The 15,517-nt window shown below is 37.7% G+C and overlaps 1 protein-coding gene across 1 annotated transcript; it reads left to right on the top strand.

Annotated features, from left to right (window-relative positions):
• Window positions 1-9,974: 9,974 nt before the first annotated feature.
• On the top strand, window positions 9,975-14,776 carry LOC129239261 (vitellogenin-3-like). Its single transcript, XM_054874630.1, has 3 exons — window positions 9,975-10,365; window positions 10,455-10,714; window positions 14,071-14,776. The coding sequence occupies exons 1-3, from the start codon at window positions 10,080-10,082 to the stop codon at window positions 14,749-14,751; spliced, it is 1,227 nt and encodes a 408-aa protein (XP_054730605.1). The 5' UTR covers window positions 9,975-10,079; the 3' UTR covers window positions 14,752-14,776.
• Window positions 14,777-15,517: the final 741 nt, after the last annotated feature.

Genomic DNA, 15,517 nt, shown 5'->3' with positions numbered 1-15,517 from the left:
TCCAAGTTTTTGATATACCGGCGCACGGAAATGTATGCAAGTTTCGATTTTCTGCGATTGCGTACTTTGGGGTTTACTAAACTTTTTTCTTTTCTGAACCAGCCCAACAATGAGGCGACGAAACAAACTAAAATCATCTAAATCGGTCAAGCCGGTCACAAGCTTTTTTGGTGATGAAATACTATATTAGCATCTAAAGAAGTGGCGATAAGAGTGATAAGAGCATTCACACCACCGCCGGCATTCATGCCCGAATACCGGCAAAAATTAAACCAAAGCGCGCACTTGTCTGTGCGGTCTCTCGCTTCCACTTAACTTTTATTAAACAAGCCGATACACTTGCGACACATAATTGCCTTGTTTAGTTTATTTGCACTTACTACTTGATGCATATATGTATGTATGCGTGTTTACTCACTATCGCTGGTACGAATAATTGCAAACTGATACTTCATAATTATATTTACTTACACTCATCATTACTCATCTCTGGGCGTGCGGGCGACAAGAAATATGTATGTAAAACTGTTGCGTGATTTGCATGCTCGAAATATTTCATGTTTTGCTAGTTTCTATTATTCCAATTTTTTTTTTAAATATAACATTAAAATTCATAGCTGTTAGTTGGGAACACCTTTGGCGGTGGGCGTATTGACGTATTTACCGGCTTCAATTTAATTGCGTGCGTTATTCATTTCAGTACTCAGCACAAAGATTTGCATGGTCTGTATTCTGCCGGGAGTCTATGAATTAATTTACAAGGAGTATCTAAAATTCTCATAAATTGATTTTTGGCGTGCTAATATCAACCATTTTTGTGAATATATAAATTGTTGTTTGTAGGGTTCAGTTTTAAATTGTTCAGAGAATCTGGTAGTTAAAGAGTGAGCAACATAATTGTTGCTGTGGCCTGTTAATACTTTGTTATCCTACGGTACATTCACAAGTATGTTATACGAGTAGTATTTATGTAAAGTAAGTTTGGTTGTGTTAGAGAATATATCGCTTAACATTCTCTGGTTGTGTTATGAATAATGTTAATCAACGGCGGGCCTGCTCTGTTAGGTTGGGTTAGGTTAGATTAAATAAACACATGCTAAAGAATTGGAAACATGGACCATAAAACTCCCCGACATGAAATGACTGGAAGCATTTGAAATGTGGCTTCTCCGGAGATTGCTCAAGATACCATAGACCGTCTACGTTTCTAATGAAGAAGTGTTGCGAATAGTTCACGGCGACAGACAACTAATCAAGTGCATCAAACGACGAAAAACTTCATATTTGGGGTATACATATTCTACGAAACCCAAAATAAGAACTGTTGCAACTCATATTGCAAGGCAAGATTGAAGGACGAAGAGATATCGGACGTAAGTACAATAGTTTTCTTGGTTTCGTGTGGGCCCCCTCTTGGAAGCAGCTAGAGCCCGCGAATTATTTGAAATATAGTTCAAAAGTTCACTTAAAAAAAATTGTATTGTGTAAGTTGTACAGGGTGGGCCAAATAAGACCTACTTATGTTAAACACAAATAACTTTTGCAATAATCATTTAATTTGGTTAATTGCTTTTATATATTGAATATATTTTATGGAAATTATGTATGAAATATTACATCAGACAAATGTCCAGCATATTTCTCGATACAAAGATTGGCTCTTTTTAACTCCTTTTCCATTACACCACATAATGTTTCTGGTTGAAGGCTCAATATTTCGTCTCGAATATTTTGCTTCAGCTGTCTAATAGTCTCTGGTTTATTAAGATACACTTTGTCTTTTAAATATCCCCATAAAAAGAAGTCGGGCGCAGTAAAATCTGGCGAACGAGGTGGCCATGGGAAATATGAATTTTTGTAAATCAGACGTTCGCCAAAAATTTCCCGCAGCAGATCCATAGTTTGCCTAGTAGAATGCGCAGTTGCTCCATCTTGTTGAAACCACAAATTAAGATACTGCTCCACCATTGGCCGCAAAAAGTTTTCAATCAATGTTCTGTAAGAAGCTCTTGAAATCGATTCCGGCGTTTCATCCTCATTTTCAAAGAAATATGGACCGATAACTCTAGTGTCCATAACACCGCACCAAACAGTACATTTAGATGGGTGCAACTGATGTTGGTGTGTTGCCCTTGGATTTTCAGAGCCCCACAATCTACAGTTTTGTTTGTTGGCATAACCATTTAAATGGAAATGCGCTTCATCCGAAATCAAAACATTATTTAAAAAATCAATTTGTGTGGCTAATTGTGTAAAACGAATAGCGTATTGTAGTCGTTGTTGGTGGTCTTGCGGTAGGGTTCCATAATAAATTTCCAACAATTCAATTATAACCTACAAAAAGAGAAAATTAAATATGTCCAAAAATAAAAAAGTTATTTGTGCTTAACATTAGCTGGCCTTATCTGGCCCACCCTGTATAATCGCTTACATTCGATTACGAATAGCAAATAAAGAATAAGAAGAAAGAATTGTTAACATTCATAGTGAAAATCGTATGAATTACTGGAAATAAAAAACTTGCTAGCATGGAAAAAACGACCAAAATTACCTAATACAGCACAACAAGGCCTAACATAGCAGAACACAACACGAGAAGTAGCCCAGTAGTAACATAATATATCAGGTAAGTCCATAAGTTCGTGCGTATTCTACCCATAATTTCACTTTTTTACGATTTTTGCATACAAAAAATTATTCGCGGAATATAACGGAACCGATTATATATTCTTTGATATATTGTGCATTCAACAAGTGATTTTAATCGCGTATAGAAACCCGCGTTGTTAAAAAATAAAATGGAATCTTCGAACGCGTATAAGAGGCATATTCTATATTTTTTTTATAAAAATGGTAAAAATGCAACAACTGCTGCTGCAGAAATAAACACTGTTCACGGAGAGGATACCGTGAGTGAAGGACTGCGCAAGAGTGGTTTTCAAAACTCCGAAGTGGTAACTGCGACGTGGCGGAAGCCCCTTGCCCTGGTCGTTCAGAAGTCTTTAACTCCGACGCCTTGCTCGAACTCGTGAAAGCTGAGCCAAATTTGAGAGTCGATATGATAGCTCAGAGGTTTAATTCATCGCATGGAACAGCTCACAGGCACCTGGTTCAGTTGGGAAAGATTTCAAGGCTGGGAAAATGGGTTCCGCATAGACTTTCCGTCGTCAACTTTCAGCAGAGAGTAAATAGTGAATGTGTGTTCTCAGCAGCTGCAACAGCTTGAAAATGAAAGTTTTTTGAACCGTATCGTTACTGGTGATGAAAAATGGGTCCTTTACAATAATCCTGTTCACAAACGCCAATGATTAGATAAAGATGAAACACCAGAACCGACCCCTAGAGATGGCCTTCACTCCAAGAAGATTCTCCTGTCTATTTGGTGGGATATGGCCGGTATTGTTTATTATGAACTTCTGGAACCAAACCAGACGATAACTTCTGATTATTATTCCCATCAACCATCAAACCTGAATGAGGCACTTAGAAAAAATCGACCGTCTTTAGTGAATAGACGCAAAGTTTTGTTTCAACACGACAACGCAAGATCTCATACCGCAAGGCAAACATTTGGCAAGCTGAACGAGCTCGGGATGGGAACTAATGCCGCATCCACCATCCTCTCCGGATGTTGCACCTTGTGATTATCATATTTTCCGTGGACTTCAATCCCATACTAGTAAGAAGAAGTAAGCCTCAAAAGAAGCTATAAAAAGGGATATCGAAGCGTATTTTGGCACAAAGGACAACCGCCGTAGCCGAGTGGGTTGGTGCGTGACTACCATTCGGAATTTACAGAGAGAATGTAGGTTCGAATCTTGGTGAAACATCAAAATTAAAAAAAACATTTTTTTAAAAGCGGTCGCCCCTCAGCAGGCAATGGCAAACCTCCGAGTGTATTTCTGCCATGAAAAAGCTCCTCATAAAAATATCTGTCGTTCGGAGTCGGCTTGAAACTCTAGGTCCTTCCATTTGTGGAACAACATCAAAACGCACACCACAAATAAGTGGAGGAGCTCGGCGAAACACCCAAAAAGGGTGTACGCGCCAATTAACGGGTGGGCCATATAGCGTTTGCTTTTTGAACCACCTATTTTTTTGAGAATGGTAACACAAATGACATGTCAAATGTGTTCATAATTTACTTAAAGGTTCGACATTTACGAAATGGGACGCTATACGGTTGAACAAAATTGGGAAATATTGAAAACCTATTTCCAAAAAGGTTCTTCCACGGTTACAGTAAATGGTGAGCGTTACCGTGACATGCTCAACGAGTTTTTGTTTCCAAAAATTGAAGAGGATGACATGGACGACATTTATTTTCAACAGGACGGTGCAACTTGTCACACTGCCAAAGTTACACTCGATCTTTTGGCTACCGTTTTTGAAAACTGAATAATCAGCCGAAATTCCGATATCAATTGGCCGCCTCGGAGCTGTGATTTAAGTCCGTTGGACTATTTTTTGTGGGGAGCCGTTAAGGACAAATGCTATGCGAACTAACTAGAGACGATCTTCAAAATAAAAAAAAAAAATTTTTTATATTGATTAGTGTTTTTTTATAGCCGATTCAAAGAGCAAATTTTACATGGCCCACCCTATACATATATGGCTCTCTCTCTCTCCTTGTCCTCTACGTCCTATCGTTTTTCTCTCTCGCGGAACGAAAATGCCCAAAACGTTGCATGGCCTTGAAATTTTACTCTTCATTTTCGCTCGTCCATCGACGCCTAAGAAGTTTCTCTTAAAAAAAAAAAAAAAATTGTAAAAAAATAGTTTTATATAAAGAAATTATATTATTATATTATAATAAAAATAACTGAAAATTTTTTCGGCGCAGACAATTATCGGGGTTAACATTTCTACAGTAAATTTGAAATCGGACCAACGGCATACTCAAAAAAGGGGATTAAATATTTAAATGTGGTATATTTCTATAATGACGATCTCTAAGTATTTCTGTTTACTGTTACGTGCTTTTTTCATATTTACACCACTAATTTTTTTATTGTCTTAAATTTCTTCAGTTTCCGCTGCCATGTGCCACAAAGTATTCCGTTTCACTTCTATTTATCTTTTCGAGAATTTATAGTTCTGGCTTTCATTTATTATAAAGCGCATTTCAAAAGTGATGCCTAAATGTCAATGGTGAGTTATTTCTAGAAGGAACGTTTTTTATATCATCTTCGATATTTGCCAAGTAAACAGATGTACCATTTCAACTATGGATACTCGCACGATGGAGCAACGCGTTAAAATTATTGAAACTTATTATTAAAATGGTCTATCTTTAAGAATAACATATCGCAAAATTTTTTATTTTTTTGAAATTTTTTGGTGGAGTTAATTGACCGAATGAGTCGCCAGTTCAAAGGTTAGAGAACAAATTTCAAGAAACTGATTCTATCGATAGAAAAAGGTAGATAGACTGGTAGACCAAAAACTGGACGTTCTCTTCATAATATTGTTGCCATAGCGCTGAACAACCTTTGACATATCTGGACGTTCTCAACAATTAGACATTCATAAGGGGGCTGTTTGGCGGATTTTACCTGCAGACGTGCTCTTGGTGGACATTTAAATTATGTCATTTTTCACAAATAATTGCTAATAGCCGTATTTTGAATAGAAGTAGTGAAATCTAAAGTAATCTACATTTTTTTATTTCAGAAACAACATCTAGGCGCGTCTTTTGAAAGATCTTTTATATTTACGACAAATACGAACTTCCGCTTTGAGAGAATGAACTCGGCTGTAAACATATAAAAACAAATTATCACCAAAACCTGTGTAAGCCATCCAACCAAATGCGCCTTATCGGAAGTGAGCTCCAAGCGGAAAGCAGATCAACGTGTATTTCACGTTGCTTGCGCAAACTGCGTCAAATAGGCATTAAATAATTTATTTATTATGCAGCTAATAGACACATTTACTATAGCGAAGAAACGCTACTATACATATGCATATATACATATACATATACATATGTATACACATATACATACATATATGTATGTACATTGACTATCTCAATCTTATAAATGGTTAACATTTCCTTAAGATCTGTGGAGGCTGCTGGAACAAATGCGAAACGCTTCACATTTAGGCAATCAAATTGCAATTATTAATTTGTTAAAGTGAGAAATGAAACTAATCAAATAAATGCATAAAGAAAAAATAAAAATTAAATTTACATTAAAAATTCGATAAGCGTTTTGATTGTGTCATTCGCATTTCAATTTATGTTTATATAATAAAAGAACAAAAAAAGGAAAAAATAAAAATATATAAAAAATTTGCTGTGACAACAATTCTCAAAGTGATTACTTATACACAATTATTCTAATACAATTGTGGGCAAAATAGTGGCAGCGAAACTAAGAAAAGCTTTAATCAGTGTTCCTTTTATTTTAAAAATTGTGGCTTCTATTTTGATAGATGGCATGCTGAAAAGTCACTTAATTATCTCATCACCTCGTCTTCTTCGTTTTTTATTATAGGCTGCTTGCCTGTTTTTCCTCACGCAATATAAATTACATGCCATTGAACGAGTAAACATAAAGTTCATTAAAATCACAGTTCCAATATATTATATTATAATAAAGAGTGATCAGATTGGATGAACATTCTCTAATAGGGGATTATCTGGCAGATCGCGCATGACTACTGTCAAACAATTTTTTTCAGTATTCAATGATATTTCATAATGGAAAGACTTACGCCTTAACTCCAAATTGCATTAGGAAAATCGACGCTCTGTGAAAAGTGTTTTTCGCGCGCTCAGGCCAACTTATGGGGTTCAGCGATGAGTCCCATGTCTAGCTTAATCTCTACGTTAATAAGCAAAATTGCCTATTTGGGCTAGAGACTTACCCGAAGTCACTCAAGAATAGCCTAAAGAAAAAAATCGTTTGGTATGGCTGCAGGAACCGGAATCATGGGCCCATATTTCATCAAAGACGTGGCTAGCGCCAATGTTACAGTGAATGGCGAACGTTATCGCACCATGAGAAACGACCGCTTGATGTCGGATGCCGGAAAATGAAGCGCGTGCTTGCCACAACTTGGTTCTAACAAGACGGCGACGGCGCTACTTGCCATATAGCCCGCAAAACAATGGATTTACTGCGTCGTCGTTTCGGTGAGCTATTTATCTCTCGTCTCGGACCAAGATCATGTGATCTTATACCTTTGGACTTTTGTTTGTGGGCGTATGTAAAATAACTAAACCAAACCAACTTACTAAAGTTGTTCACGAGATACCGACCGTAGTCCTCCAGCGAGTCACGAGTCATTCAAAATTGGTGCTTACGGATGGCCGAATTACGGCGTAGTTGCAGCCAACAATTGAAAAGGATTATCTTCAAAAAATAAATTTAATGAATGATTTAATACAAAAATAATAAAGATTGCCCAATCAATTTGAACTTTCGTCGTTTTATTTCAAGTTAAAATCCTTCTTCTTCATCTTTATATTTTATTATTGACTTTGCCTGATTTTCTTTACACAACAACTAGGATACATACATATTTATATATTAAAGTTTACGAATACACATTGTACATAAATATACATATATATATATATATATATATATATATATAATTGACGCGCACACCCTTTTTGGGTGTTTGGCCGAGCTCTTCCTTCTTTTTGTGGTGTGCGTTTTGATGTTGGACGGACCTACAGAGTCAAGCCGACTCCGAACGGCAGATATTTTTATGAGAAGCTTTTTCATGGCAGAACTACACTCGAAGGTTTGCCATTGCCTGCCAAGGGTACATAAATACATTTTGTTATTATGGGATATTACACATAAGTTGTTATACATTCTTGTACAATATAATGCATACATTTCATATCATTTTCTTGACTGATTTTCTGCTGAGGTAGATATGCAACTCCCTGCCCATCGTTTTTGGGTGTCTTCCTGGTCATATTCTTTCTTCTGGTATCTCATCTCGATTAAAAATGCATCAATCAACTGATTGCTAGGGCCTCGTGTCACATGTTCGTTCCATGCTCATCATCTGACTCTTATGAATTTTACAATGTCGGTCACCCCTGTCTGTGTTCATATCTCCTCGTTTCTTATGTGGTCTAGTCTAGTTTTTTCAGCTATGACCCTAAGGGCATGCATTTCAGTAGTCCGCAACAGTTGTTTCATGTTCTTGTTTTTTGCACGAGCTTCTGCTCCATCAGTCGGTATCGGCCTTCCAATTGCTTTGTAGATTCGAAAATGTGCATTTTTTACAACATTCGTCAGTAGTGCCACACCGGAAGAAACTTTGAATGGGTATTTTTTAAACAAAAATTGGGAATTTTTAGTTTCCACACCGTCATTGAGGTTAGTATATAGTGCGCGGTTGCCCAGTAGCCTTATATCAACCGTATACACCCACATATGATAAAAATAAACACAAAAAATAAGAAAAACATTTAAATGGAATTATTCAAAATTGATAGCCAAATGCTATATAATAATAATAAAGTAATGAACTCGAAAATGTGTATAAGTGTAAAGCTGAAATAGATAACCTTCAAGTTTTTATTATCTAAAAATAGTTATGAATGTTTGCAATATATTTCAAACTCAAATTCAATTCCCTTACCTAGGCTTTTTAACAATAAAATACTTACATACATATATATTGTACATATTTACATTCATAAACCAACATACATTTTCAATAAAATTATATGTATGTAAAATGTATTCAGATATGTACATAAGACGAATTAAAAGTAGAAGCCGAAAAGGATATAAAAAGCTTTGGAAAATTGTACAAACTCCCTTCAAATTAAATTATTATGTTTCAATTAAATTACTTTTAAGCAAAAACGCGCTGTTTTCGTTAGTTATTTTTGGCGCGTTTTCGCTGGCAGTTCGCCATTTCACCTATCAGCTGTTCAAAATCCCATAATGTGTGAATGCTGCCAAGTTTTGAAACGTCCTCATATGCGCGCTCTCTTTCACAATGAAAGAGTTTCCCATCTTATTATCTATGTAATACACGTCACTGGTAGGCCCGAAACAGAATTGCACCGGGTAACCGGTTGACGAGTGTTAATCAGCCGATCCACTTCCTTTTCGAAAATTCGGTCGGTTAAACCCAACTGAACTGAATCGAAGCAACTCGTTCAAGCTCATTGGTACAAAAATACAACTTATTTCTAAATTATTGATATTTTGTGGAGTTTCTTGGACGAATCGAAATCATTTTCTTGAGATTTGACTGCTTTTGCTTGTGAACCAACAAATTGTTCATCAAGTGATCAGAAAAGCAATGCTGAGTCTTCAACCTGTCGGAGAAAATAGAAATAAATCGAATTATTTTGCCGACGTAATTTCGTCCATTTTCATGCTATGCTAAATGTGTTCGAACTTTGACATCGGGTACCCGTCCACCCGTTACCCGCTTTTTGCTGCAATTCTATTCAAGTGGATAACTGTTCGAGTAGTGCAGTAGATTTTAGTCCTTTCCGTAATCAAAAATGTCTATGCTGGTACCAAGTCTTGTAGAAGTAAAGTGCAACCCTGCTTTATTCATTCCTTCTTACTTCTTTCGAAGGTGACGTAGACATTTTTCATTAATTAATTTAATTTCATATATAAATTTGTTATTGCCCATCACTTAATAAATTAAATTAAATAAACTAAATAGACTAGGAAATAAACTACCAAAGATGACTAAGATAAACAAAACCCTCCTCAGGTCTAGCTCCGATTCACTCTAATCGCACTTACATTGACTTCTGCTATTGTTTTTGCAGTCACGACTGTAGATCGTTCGCCAACTCAGCGGAGGCTTGAGCGGGAGCAAATCAATAATGAGCAAAATTGGAGAGCAAATTAGTGAAATGAGTTTCATTGTTTTTGCTTGCCTTTCTTATACTTACATACATATATGTAACTCGATATATAAATAAGCGCTGAGTGTAGCAGCCGCGAACAGTTTTCTCATAGGCATTTCGTACTACGATCGTTAAAGTTCTTCATGTGGTGATAAATAACGCAAAAAGTAGTAAAAGAAAATTTTAACAAAACAAGCAAAAGGGGGGAAAAACTAACAAAATGTCCCGTTTCCACACGGTTGTGTTAGTATTTACGTTGTTAGTTGCTGGCACACGAGCGGTAAATTTTCTAGATGCAGCTTTCGATTTCCCCACAGGCATCGTTAATTCGTTGCCCAAATCGGAGGGTATACAAAATGTGGGCAACATTGTGCAAAATGCAGCGCGAGGCTTCGGCAAAGAAGCAGCCAATTTGATACCCACCCCACAAGGTGTGTTTGAGACGAGCAAAAACCTATTGGCCGGCTATCCATTCGAGCTGATGTCTACAGCTGTCCACGAGATTTGTAAGTATGCACATTTAACTAGTGCGGGTAACGAGTGCAGTAAAAGGTTGGATATTTGTATTTGATGACATTAATCGCCTGTCGTTTAGGCTCCGCTGCAATTGCAGCTGATGCGGTTACTCCGTTAGTAACGCCAGACATGACGAAAATGAAGTTTCAGCTACGCACAGCCTGCAATAATTACAGTTATCCGATATTGAAAGCGAATGAAATTTGGCAAAGTCCCGAATTCGATCCAAAAAAGAAAGTGGTAATATTAGCTTCCGGTTGGACAACTACAATCGAATCCTCGAATCCGATCAATGAGTTGGCCAAAGCTTACAATTGTCGTGGTGATGTGAATTTTGTGGTGAGTAAAAGTAGGGGGAAAATAAAAAAAAATACCAGTCTAACGGTTAGACGGGATAGAAGTGAAACCTTCCGTAAGACAAACTGAGAGAGAATGAGACGAAAGCAGTATTAGGGGCGGGATAATTATAGGTTCATTATAATATTGCTATAAAGTTCATATTTTATTTTCTTCATTTTATTATTATTCATCCTCAATGTTTTCAATTTCAACAAATGATACGAGTGGCTTATGATAGCTAAAATATGATACAAATGCTTTGGTTTCGATGTTGTCAACATATCTTTGAAATACCGCGTCAATTGTTGTTTTTGATCGTGTTGTCGGTTCAGTGCGATTGTTACACATTTTTAAATTGAATGTTGTATTGAGAAAGTCAATTGAAGGAACCGCTGTGTCTAATGCAAAATTTACGTTAAAATCGCCACTTAAAATCATTGGAACTTTATCGTAATCTTTTCTAAGTATCCGCGATACTTCTGGTGTATACTTTATTAAATTTTCGTGAATGAATTCCGTGATGCTATTTATTGATTTTTTTTCTGTCGATATTCACGACACTTTTCTGCATTGTTTTTCGGCATAATTGCGGTAAATATTTAAAAATGAAAATATTTACGCGGTTGCTATTATGAGCGTCCCCAGCAAAACCTGCGTGACCGAAACTCTAACACAATTACATTTTTTTGAATGTTACAAACACATATGCACGCAGGTTTTGCTGGGGCGTGACCGAAACTCTAACACAATTACACATATGCACTCGTATTTGTTTGAAAATCGACTTTTTTTTTGGTTCTCCGTCACCTTTGGAAAATGTGTAAACAGTAAGCAAACTTTATTCAAATATTTTCCCTCATTTTTGCATCAGTAAAATTAAACAAACGCCGTAGCCGAATGGGTTAGTGCGTGACTACTATTCAGAATTCACAGAGAGAACGTCAGTTCGAATCTCGGTGAAAACACCAAAATTAAGGAAAACTATTTTTCTAATAGCGCTCACCCCTCAGCAGGCAATGGCAAAACACCGAGTGTATTTCTGCCATGAAAAAAAGCTCCTCATAAACATATCATAAAATAAAATAAAATAACTGCATAAAAAAAATTTTTTTCTTGTGATTCGAACCAAGGATTTTGGATCGGAAGCCCACATTGCTAGTCACTCGGCTACCGCGCCATGCTGTCGGCGCTGGCCTAAAAGTTATTTAGCTCGTCGCTACGTTTATATCAACATATAATATAACGCTTCGTAGCCAAGTTGGTCGCTTTTTTCGTTTCACTTTTTCCCAAATCACTCCCAACGATTCTAAAGAAGTTTTCACTTCAAAAAAGGGATAATTCATTGAATTTACGAAAATAGTTAGTTAATGAATGAAGATTAGAACAAAAGCTTAAGAGTGTTGAGAAAATTAAAATTGAAATTAAAGGAGCAGCAGCATACAATAGCTTAACGGATGAAATATTGAGCTTATGCATGCAAGTACGATATATGTAATATAAAGGGTGATTAATTTGGAGGTATCGGATTTTAAATTGAAATAAAACAACGAAGTGATTGGGAAACCTTAATTATTTTTGTGTGGAACCATTCATGCAATTTATTTTTCAAACATAATCCCTTTCAAATGTTGGCCACACTGCGCCGTAATTCGGCCATCCGTAAAAACTCGCTAAAGGACTACTGTCGGTATCTCGTGAATAGCTTTAATAATGTTGGCTTCCACTTACAAGCATTTAACCTATGCATACCCCCACAAACAAAAGTCCAAAGGTATAACATCACATGATCTTGGTCCGAGACGAGAGATAAATAACTCACCGAAACGACGACGCAATAAACCCATTGTCTCACGCGCTGTATGGCAAGAAGCGCCATCGCCGTCTTGATGGAACTAAGTTGTGGTGTTCACGCGCCTCAATTTCCGGCATTCGGCATCCGACACCAAAAAATCGTTTATCATGGCGCTCTAGTGTTCGCCATTCACTGTAACATTGGCGCCAGCCTCGTCTTTGAAGGAATATGGGCTGATGATTCCGATACCTCTAGCCCATAGGCCACACTAAACGATTGTTTTCAATGGATGTAATGGCTGTTTTTGAATGTTTTCGGGTTGGACTTTAGCCAAAATATGGCAATTTTGCTAATTAATGTAGCCATTAAGCTAAAAACGGTGTATGCTGTTCAAGAAGCGATGCACTTTGTTGTGGAAAACAGATGGGGAGGAAGATCTAAAAAGTGTCTGCAGCGACAGCCAAGATAGCCCCGCAACCACATCGGCGGTAGTTGAGTATTGTAAATACAGTCTGAACTATGTCAGTAGACATAATAGCCTTATGCTAGTATGGACCCCAAAGCACGTGGGGTAACGAGACCTCTGACGCCTTAGCTAAGATGGGCTCTGAGGCGAACCTCTTTGGCCCGGAGTCCGTTCTGCCACTGCCCTTCTGCATTCATCGAAATCACGGTTAGCAAATGGATTACTACAACCCAAAAGCGAGCGTGTCAGGCTGAGAGTGCCTGCAGATGGACTAAACTGATGCCACTGTCATGTCCGACAGGCTGTCGCGGTGCCTCATGTCACTAAGCAGTGGGGACTGTAGTTGGCTGTTTGGACTGATGACGAGCCACTTTCTGTGGGCGAAGCACATGGAAAAGGTAGGCAACTCAGACAGTGTACTCTGCCCAGCTTGTGAAGAGGAGGATGAGATGGCGGACCACTTCCTGTGCGTCTACCCCGCCTTCTCTCGAATCAGGCTTGAAGTCTTTGTCACTGATGTGTTAAGAAGCGACCACCTTGACTCCTTGGCTCTTCGGAGGTCGGGTAGATTGAAAGAAAATTAAAAGGGAATCCGAGTGCAGTATAATGGCCTTAATGTTGTATGAGTGCTGTACTTGCTAGTTGCCCCGACCAAAAAAAAAAGTTAAAAATGGGTCTCATTGGTGAAAACCATAATTTCCTCTGAGTGCGTGATGATATTTTTCACAGAGCGTCGATTTTCCTAATATAATTGCACGATTTGTAAACGTTGTTGAGACTTAAGTCATTCCATGATGAAATGTCAATGAATACTGGAAAAAAATTGTGTATTTAGTTTGAGAGTAGTCATGCGTGATCCGTCAGAAAACCCCTATTAGAGAAAGTACCTCCACTGTGATCTCCCTTTATATACTAAGAAAAATATATGAGTGCTTTTCTCGTTATATGGCTTTTACGTTTTATTTTTTTTTTTTGCTTTATAATTTTCCGCTTTTTCAAATAACTTAAAAAAATATTTAATTTAATTTTTGATATTTTTAATATTTATATTTATATTTCTTTTTTATTTTCAATATTTTTTATCTTTCGCCCACCCAGGCCGTCGATGTAGCCGATTTTGTGGACACTCTATACTCTTGGTCGTCCCTTAACACCGATGCAATCGGCGCTATTCTAGCTGAAGGTCTCGAGCTCTTAACCGCCGTTGTACCACTTCACAATATTCACTTGATCGGCCATAGTCTAGGTGCGCATATTGTCGGCGCGGCAGGTCGCTACTACAGCTACAAGACCGGCAAACTTGTGCCACGCATTACTGGTTTGGATCCAGCCAAACCTTGTTTCAAAGAAGGTTATGCGCTCTCAGGTTTAATGCGCGGCGATGCCGAATTCATCGATGTAATTCACTCCAATCCGGGTGTGTTGGGTAAACGTGAGCCCCTCGGAGATGTGGACTTCTATCCAGGTGGACTTGATCCTTTGCCAACTGGTTGCTCGCATGTTATTTGTGCGCATGCGCGTGCCTGGGAATATTATGCGGAAACTGTTTATCCAAATAATGAATGGAATTTTCTGGCTCAGCGTTGCAACTCATTGACCGGAGTGCGTCAGCATAAATGTCCGGGTGCAGAGTATCCTATGGGGTATGAAGTGCCAAGAAATTTGAAGGGGAACTACTTTTTGGAAGTGAATGGACAGCAGCCGTTTGGCAAAAATGGCAATGCTAGTCAACTGGAGGTACATTCGAAGTGCAGACTGTGTGCGCGGAGGACTTCCTGATTGATTGCAAGACATATAGAATACAGTACTTTTATGACTATATATCTATGTATTGATATGCAAATAAATGTGATGTTTGAAGGGAGTTTTATACTTAAACGCATGAGTTTCTTTATATTTTACATAGACAGTTGGTGATTTTGGTGTGTGAGGCACAGAACGTCCGAAGCAACCGAAAGTTTAAAAACGTCCAAATTGAGGCTCTGCTTAATAAAGACGCAGATTGCATGAAGAAGAAGCAGCGTACGCCTTGGTGCTTGTCATTTTCAAAAACTTTGAAAGTATTTTATTAGGAATCATTAAGAAGCAAGAAAATAGGACAAAGTACGAATTAAGGTCCAAAGATTTAAGAACAGCTATTTTTTAGTCAGAGAATCATAAGCGTCAAACTGAAATATTCATAGTTTGAAGATTTGCTCTACATTTGATGTATCATCTATTGAAAACTGCCGAAACCAAGCAAAACTAGAGCCCATACAGACTTCAATTGCTGCACTCAAGTCGGTGGTTTATCCACAAAATACTTAAACTTTACATACCCTCACAAATAAAAGTCCAAAGTAGTGATATCACACGATCTTGGCAACCAATCCACTGGTCCGAGACAAGTGCTAAATTGCTCACTGGAATGACGACTCAAATAGAAGGTCCTAAGTCCCTGCGGTATCTAGCAGACATTTCAACAGTGTTCATTTATTCAGTGCATACCAAGACCAGAAATACCAGGCTGAAGGCCGCTTTTGATCTTTCGAATAAATTTCAAATT

Source organism: Anastrepha obliqua, chromosome 2, assembly GCF_027943255.1.
Source record: "Anastrepha obliqua isolate idAnaObli1 chromosome 2, idAnaObli1_1.0, whole genome shotgun sequence".
In the NCBI taxonomy this organism is placed as follows: Eukaryota; Metazoa; Arthropoda; class Insecta; order Diptera; family Tephritidae; genus Anastrepha; species Anastrepha obliqua.
The sequence above is the reverse complement of the archived record's forward strand: the minus strand, read 5'-3'. Positions and strand labels throughout refer to the sequence as shown.

Excerpts from the sequence above, each read along its gene's own strand:
- LOC129239261 (XM_054874630.1), top strand. The coding sequence starts at position 10,080 with ATGTCCCGTTTCCACACGGTTGTGTTAGTATTTACGTTGTTAGTTGCT. Across the intron at positions 10,366-10,454 it reads TACAGCTGTCCACGAGATTT|GCTCCGCTGCAATTGCAGCT; the intron begins GTAAGTATGCAC and ends CCTGTCGTTTAG. Across the intron at positions 10,715-14,070 it reads GTGGTGATGTGAATTTTGTG|GCCGTCGATGTAGCCGATTT; the intron begins GTGAGTAAAAGT and ends TCGCCCACCCAG.